General features: G+C 42.7%; 2 protein-coding genes across 2 annotated transcripts; both read right to left on the minus strand.

Moving 5' to 3' along the window:
- Positions 1 to 1262: 1262 nt before the first annotated feature.
- smim29 (small integral membrane protein 29) lies at positions 1263 to 4995 on the minus strand. Its single transcript, XM_076167099.1, has 5 exons — positions 4897 to 4995; positions 3990 to 4237; positions 3883 to 3908; positions 3683 to 3788; positions 1263 to 2635 (listed from the first exon to the last, which is right to left on the minus strand). Exons 2-5 carry the CDS (start codon positions 4095 to 4097, stop codon positions 2567 to 2569), a joined length of 309 nt encoding a protein of 102 aa, XP_076023214.1. The 5' UTR covers positions 4098 to 4237; positions 4897 to 4995; the 3' UTR covers positions 1263 to 2566.
- On the minus strand, positions 4223 to 7506 carry LOC143012917 (serine/threonine-protein kinase pim-2-like). Its single transcript, XM_076166257.1, has 9 exons — positions 7502 to 7506; positions 6910 to 7160; positions 6695 to 6789; positions 6584 to 6631; positions 6267 to 6491; positions 5984 to 6161; positions 5641 to 5817; positions 5433 to 5539; positions 4223 to 4237 (listed from the first exon to the last, which is right to left on the minus strand). Exons 1-9 carry the CDS (start codon positions 7504 to 7506, stop codon positions 4223 to 4225), a joined length of 1101 nt encoding a protein of 366 aa, XP_076022372.1.
- Positions 7507 to 7716: the final 210 nt, after the last annotated feature.

A 7716-nucleotide genomic window follows, 5' to 3' on the forward strand; every position in this document is an offset into this window, starting at 1 on the left:
TTTTCAAGTCTCTTTGAGAAGTTGGTATGCTGTGTTAAGTTAGGCAGGGTTTTACACTGAAAGTACAAGTCGCATGTGAAAATGTATACTGCTTAACCCTCGTAGTGTCCTTGGGGTCATATTGACCCCAAGGACCTTGGGGTCATATTGACCCCAAGGACCAAGGACAATTGACCCCAAGGACACTACAATACTAATACTACAATACTAAAAAAGTAGATAAAATGTGTTTTCTTTCATCAAATGGTCTGAAATTTAAAGGGGTTGTTTGATACGATGCTCTTCATGATTGGAAGAAATTTGAAGTCATTCGATTGAATTTTGGGTGTTTTATTGAATTTTTTAACTCCTTCGCTCCTGGGGTCAAAATGGTCCCGAAGCACAAAGTGGTGAATAGGGGCAAAAAGTCATACCATACTGCTTTCCAACACATCTTTGATCGTGGATGTTAGATGTGTGTGGTCAAGCAATGGTTATTTAATAATGGGACAACAAGAGTTATGGGCAGCATGTGATGCCAGGTCCATGGAACATGCACTTTTTAGCGCGGCAGAAGCCCAAATCCCTGCCCTACTTTACCTAATGTTATGTAAACAAGCTCTTTTGGCCCTAAATTCTAAAATTAAGGGAAATTATTGTGGTAATGGGTTGGACTGGAGTTAGACTAAAGGTGTAACACAAAATTTATTGAAAATTTGTACTTTATGCTTTGATACGTCAAACCATTTTGGGGTCAATTTGTCCCCAGAGGACAATAGGTGTATGTAAAACGGGAGGACATTACGAATGGGGATGTGTACCAGTGTTAACATGTGCTGAATAATGCCCAAGACCAGTTAGATGAGCACGTGTAGTTGAGTTCACATGTCCACCGTGCTTGGTTACAGTAGATAAAGCACTTTTGAACACGAGGCATGCCTAGGGAACTTTGACAGCCAATTTTAGCAGAATGATCGATAAAGCTCGTATTTTTTTTTAAAGACAATTTGTGTAAACAGACCTTGGGAAGACTGTAGAAAATGGTCTCAAGTGGGTAGATGTGGATAGACCACCCATTCAGAAATGAATTAATTTTGAATGTATGACTTCTGACTCAGTGTTGACCAACACGGTTATTACAGCTCCCCCAGGCTGCGCGGAATAATATAGATTCCACCCTAGATCACATCCAACATGCCCACCATGTCTCTTTGAAATCCATTAATAACCGACAGAACTGAGAACACAGCCTGTTTGGTTGTAATAAAACAGCAATAGTCACATTTGCCACTTTATTTACAAGTTCAATAAATCAAATCAAATCTCCCAAAAAACAAAATTAAGTTGTTGAAGGAAAACTTTATAACAGTGCCGATTTCATCAGTAGTTCATCCTGACTTCAAGTTCTACCCAGCATTAGAGCCTAACATGAGCGATCCAACAGGCTTCACCAGTGCAGACCATTAGAAATGTACAAACCAGTGAGCGGTGAGTGGCGAGTGACCTTTACACATAAAAACACGTTAAAAAACAAATCTAGAAACTCATAATTAGATGATGTAAAGATGACAGAGCATTTCTAGACTTCAGACCTGATAACGTCGCATCTTTGGCTTTGAGAATTCCGATCACATTCACCCAAAACACATTGATTATTGTACCGGGTGCTGCTCCGCTTCCAATGACAGTTTCACAGTTCCACTATATTGAGTTTATATTTATAAATGAATGAAACAAATGAAGGCCGGGGGGAGGGAAAAAGGTGCGGCTGAGGTTTCCTGAGTACTCCACACAGTCAGGCCTGTGGCATTCATCTGAAACATTCTTCCTTCATCTGGAGGTAAAAGCGTGCTGGTGCCATCCATGCCTGTCAGACAGGACATATTTGAGGCACTAGTCACAGCTCATTCCGGGGATAAGAGGAGGTTGGAGGAGTTTGCTCTCTGGCTTGACATGCCTTTGACAAGAGTCACAGGATTTGGCTAAACCACAAAGAGATCCAAATAGTTCAATGCTGTTACAAATTAAAGCTGCAGAGGGTGTTTGCTTTGCTTACTGAGAAAATGTTTAAACATGATTCATCCTTTTACTTGTTTGATAATAGACTTCTTTGATTTCAAACTATTTTGGAGGCGGCATTGTATGGTTGCATTTGAGCACATTTAACTTTTGAAGGCTAAGGGCATTCAATTCCATCTACATAACTACTGAGGGTCAGTGCAGAACTGATAATAGATGGAAGTTTCGTACTAAAGCCCCAAAATGATAGCGAGGATGAAAGCAGCCCTGAGGAACAGAGCTGCCTGATTCACTTTGAATGGACGACGGCCTGTTTCCACTTTCAGTCACGTAATTCACATACAGTAGTACAAAAAAAAAGTTGAATAAATAGATTCATAAATTATTTTAAGATACTGCATCTGCGAAGTTCACAGGATCCCAACGACAATCGTATTCGTACTCGAACAGAGATGATGACTGCACTCAAAGATAAAGGCAGAAGGCAGCAAAAAAAGACAACATTCTCGACCTTGACCGACTAAACCAAGGGTCTCTGGCTCCTCTCCGCACTGCGAAGCTCTTTGCATCATGCATTGACATCTTTCGTCAGAAGAGGGCGCCGCTGTTGATAAGTTCTGGCCCAACTTTGTACAATCTGAGGACATAAAATGAAAACACAAACATGTAAACACAGATTATTAGTCATCAGTCTGTAAGTATAGATGTTGTATTGTATTAAGAATTGAAGTTGTATTTTAAGTCATAAGTGAATGAATAAACTGTAAGCACCAAAGCAACACCAACTCAGATTAAGAGGTGTTGCTTTTCCTATTTCACAATGTGAGAGAAGTAGAGTAAAACTTGGTCTGTAGTCAATATCGCCATCTAGTGTTAAACAAAATGTTACAGATCATTCAAGTTCACGTTTGCATTTGTACACACACCATTTTTGCGGCCATGACAAACATTCAGGTCAGCTATTTCAAAACCCGGGTGTGTGTACGACCAGGAGATTCTAAAGCTTCAGGGGCAGATAAGAGTGTGTGTGTGTGTGTGTGTGTGTGTGTGTGTGTGTGTGTGTGTGTGTGTGTGTGTGTGTGTGTGTGTGTGTGTGTGGCCTCATGGCATCAAGACAGCCTCATGGGCACACACTGGTGTACATATTTGGCTGGTTGGTGGACATGTCTGAACATTAACTGTGGGAGAGGCTCAGAGGATCAACGTTCTCAATCATGTTAATAAAATATGTAATCGTAAGATAAAGATCTCAAAGTGAGTGGAGAAGCTTCAGAAATGCAACTAAAGTATCGCCATTATTCCCTGCAACTGTGTTTACATCTGGGAAGGATGTGAGTAATCAGTTTGTCAAAGTCTCTTCTGTTTAAATGATTGGCCCAATCAACTAAGGTCCAAGTAGAGATAATCAATAAGAAAAGACAAAGAGAAATGAGGCAATAGCAAACATTTCGCAACGGTCTTTGGTGATAAAAACAAACATGATTACAACACCCAGAGTGTGTAACAGACTTCTGCAATTGAAGAGAATTTCGCAAAATAATTATATGAAACAGAGTTTTACTTCTTCACTTTTACCAGTGTTCTACTTTCCCCTACTTCGCTATATTTAATCTGATTTCCAAATGACAGTTTGTCCCACATGCAGCCAAAGGATCCCTGAAGGCAGATTTTAACTCCATCTTACCTGGGTGTCCTCTTCTTTCCACAGCATCTCTTGCTCGGCTTCATTCAGCTCCTCTGATGGATCGTAGGTGTAAACTGGTAACAGTTGATGGCGGAGCCTGTCTATCCTGAGTGGCAAAATGACAACAAACAAGTTGAGTATAAACCACAAAACACGCAGATGCAGATATGATGTGTATCCATAATCTGTAAAGCTCTCACCTCCTTTTCTTACGTATATACATGACCTGAAACACACAAAAACAGAGTTATAATCGGAACATCATTAGATTGTCACATGGCATCATGATCAGCGTTGTGCCACTTACCACAGCTGCAACTATTCCAATGATGGTGATGAGGAAAAATGGCACCAAAACATAGCTGACTGCCAAATCCCCATCTGTGGTGGAGGGGGACTGAGTAGTGCTGTTCATTGCATATGATCAGAGTGTGTGTGTGTGTGTGAGAGAGAGGGAAGGGGGGGTCAGGTTTGGAATCAGCAGGCCCCCTGTGTGTGGCAGACTGTGTGCTCTCTCTGTTTGTGCCTCATCCTAGGCGCTCATGTGACTTCAGCCTGGAACAGATAATAAATAGAATTTAGGCAAACATGCACTTTAAACTGAAACACCTCTGAACAATAAGTTGTTGTGGAGGACTTGATTACTTTACTGTCATTTCCAATACAACGGATGTTTACTGTAACTTGTGAATGCAACATATTCCTCACTAATGCAGCCTCGACCTTTACGGCTAAACTAAGCACTTTACGTCGTTCACAGTTAATCCCTAACACTAGCGTATTGAAGGCCTAACTCTACTTATCTGAATAGACTTTGCTACGTACCTAAATCGATTACATGTCAACTTAATCAAGCGTGTAAACAGCATTATAGTCCCCAATTATCCGCTCGTTAGGTAGCAGCGAGCAGTTGTCTCGCTAGTATAGACTAAGGTCCGGTTTTGTGGCTAAAGCGGGCGGTTTGTTCCTGATTGTAACATCTAGTAAGTTCCTAGTGTGGTTGTCTGATGGAACTATACGCTAACATAATGTGACATGGAGCCGTATGCTGCCCTGAGCTTCGCTGCTGCTGCTGCTGCTGCTGCTGCCTGCTGCATCATCAGGCTGAACCGACCCCTCTTCCTCTTCCTCCTCTTCCTCATATCACTGCTCCCGATTAGCCTTAGTTTGTTTTCGTCTTGCTCAGATGCAGTGTAATGTAAACGCGTACTCACTGTGTAAACGCGTCTCTTTATGTGTCCGTAAACACACCACGCAGCCGTCTTCAAGAGCGCAAATACGGCGACAGCGCGTCACGTGACCAAACAACAACAGCCGGGCGGGCGGAGCTAAGAGGATTACGTAATATTTAAGGGCCAAGTGGGTACGCTGGGTTGGCTGCGCGCGATCAAGCGCACCCAGGAAAAGAGGCCGTCGCATGTTACAGTCATTAAAAATCTCGGCTGGAACTTATTTGAATTCTGAATATCTGATTAGAAAGTAGTTATAGGAAGCGATTGTTAGAGTAATTTATTAATTTCAATTGTTTAAAAAATACTCTATAAGGTATAAACAAACAAAAACAGTATTTTATGATCAACTGGATCTTGTTATTACTCTGAACACCTATCCATCAACCTGAATATTGCAAATCATATGACTTTTCTTATTTTTGAAAACAAAACCAAACAAGAAAGCAAAAATGGATTGCAATCTGAAAAATGTGCAAATTCTCTTTACATATATGTAAATGTGTGTGTGTTTGGCTTACATTTGGAAAGCTCGATCTCTTCAGCCAGCAGTGGTTCAGCAGGTCTTCCAATGTGGGACGACAGCTGGGGTTCTTAGCCAGACAAGAAACCAAAAACCGACGGCAATCTGAAGAGAAAGAGGATACAAAAACCGTCAGTAAATATGTGTGTGTGTGTGTGTGTGTGTGTGTGTGTGTGTGTGTGTGTGTGTGTGTGTGTTTCTCGTACATTTAGGCAGCTTAAGGCTGAACTTGGGGCTCATGTGGGTGATCTCCCTCCTGTTTCTGAAGGGAAATACCCCATGCAGCATAAAAAATAGAAGGATGCCGAGTTGCCAAACTGTTGTTGGACCTGCTTCATAACGATGACACCTGAAGTACTCAGGTGGAAGGTAATCAAGGGTTCCTAAAGAGAGAGAGAGGAGAGAGAGAGAGAGAGACAGAGAGAGAGAGAGGGGGGGAGAGAGAGAGAGAGAGAGAGTTAATGTGAGGGCAAAAGTAGAGACAGACAGGAGACAATATCACAGTGGGAAGAGTTTGTCAGGGACTGGATGACATGAACGGCGACTCACCTTTACAATCAGAGTAGGATTCTAGCTTCAGCACATCGCCACAGCCAAAATCAATCACTCTGATGCGGGGACCATCAGATCCTGTTTGTACCAAGATGTTTTCTGGCTTTATGTCTCTGTGAAAAACTCCTTTAGAATGGATGTCGATGAAGGCAGCAAGGAGCTGTTTCATTAGAACCTGGGAAAGAGACAGAAAGACACATGTAGTCTACTGGACACTCAAGAGTCTACACACACACATACACACACACACACACACACACACGTGCCACAATTCACCGACCTTAGCATTGTTCTCCTGCAGGAATCCACTGGAGCCCATGAAGCGAGTGTACATGAGAAGATTGACGCTGGGGACCGGACGCTCCATTATCAGGATCAACTCACGCTCCAGCTCAAAGAAGTCGATCAGAGATACGGCTGCAGAGCTGCCAACTGACTCAGATCCAGGCCCGACCATGGAGAGCAGGGCCACCTCCAGAGGAACCTGCTGCTGCCCGCTTACACACTAACACAGACGCACAAAGACACCATATTAACGTCAGGAAGAAGGAATGTTGAATGTTGAAACACTTGATCTTGTGGGGGACACACACTCACCACTGGGCTCCAGGTGACGTTTGAGAGGTCAATATGTTTTATCGCCACCTATAACACAAATCATTAATAGAATACACAATAATATGGAGCTGCTTGTTTATGTTGACTTACAGGCAAGTTGTCATGTTTGCGGTATCCAGCATAAACTTCTCCATAACCTCCTTCACCAAGGACACACTCCTCCTCATACTTGGCCTTGAAAACAGCTAAAGGTAATAAAACACACATTAGATTCAAAATCGATCTTATCTTAGATGCTATAGTGACGTATTTATATTGATTGGTCCTACTGGCTGAATCTGATTTTTATCATTTCAGTGTCTTACATGTCCTGTCAGAGGAAGCAGTGGCGGCAGAAGGTTTGCTGGAGGCCTTGCAGGAAGTGTTCAGAGAGCTTGGAGATCTCTTCATCACTCTGCCATGGTCAGCCTCACCGCTCGCCTTCCTTTTGCAGCCCCTCCGTCCCTCTGAGGTCAGGACATGGTGCGGCGAGGGCCTCCGCGATGTACGAGCCCTCTTGGCGACGTTGTCGGCTCTCTCTTCGATCTCCTCATCCCCGACCTTCCTCTTTGCACGTCTGGTGACGTGGTGAGATGCAAAGATGGAAAAGACAAGTGAAACCGTTATTGTAGGAGCTAAAAGATGAACTCGATGTGGTCACCTTTCAGGTTGAATGACATCATATCTTTATTTGATGATGCTATTGTCAAATACAATAGCAATGAAAAGCGCTCTTTGTAATTGTCAGACGCCTGAACTGATGTTTTATTGCAAGTTTGCAGGTGATTGTAGGAATGGTGCTTGTTCCAAAACCACACAAACAAAGCGACACACCCTCCAATATTTCTTGCTGACCATCCCATAACATCTTTCCCCTGATATTTCACCCCAGCTGCACCCGTCACCCCTAACCCCAACCTCATGCTGCACATACAGTATAGTGTTAACATTAGATAATTGTCTGACTTGCCTGACTTTTGTGGAGATTTGTTTGCTGGAGCTAATCTCTGGCACTTTGCATTGCAGCTTTTCAACAGCGACGGTCGTTTCGTCATGATGGAAATGCTTTTTCTTTGCAAAGGAATGGTTCTTCTTTTTCACTTTAGAGCTGTGTTCCAACCTGTTCTTACAGT

This window comes from Genypterus blacodes, unplaced genomic scaffold (genome assembly GCF_046128005.1).
Source record: "Genypterus blacodes isolate CSIRO-AG114 ecotype Tasmania unplaced genomic scaffold, CSIRO-AGI_Gbla_v1 ptg000156l_1, whole genome shotgun sequence".
Classification (NCBI taxonomy): Eukaryota; Metazoa; Chordata; class Actinopteri; order Ophidiiformes; family Ophidiidae; genus Genypterus; species Genypterus blacodes.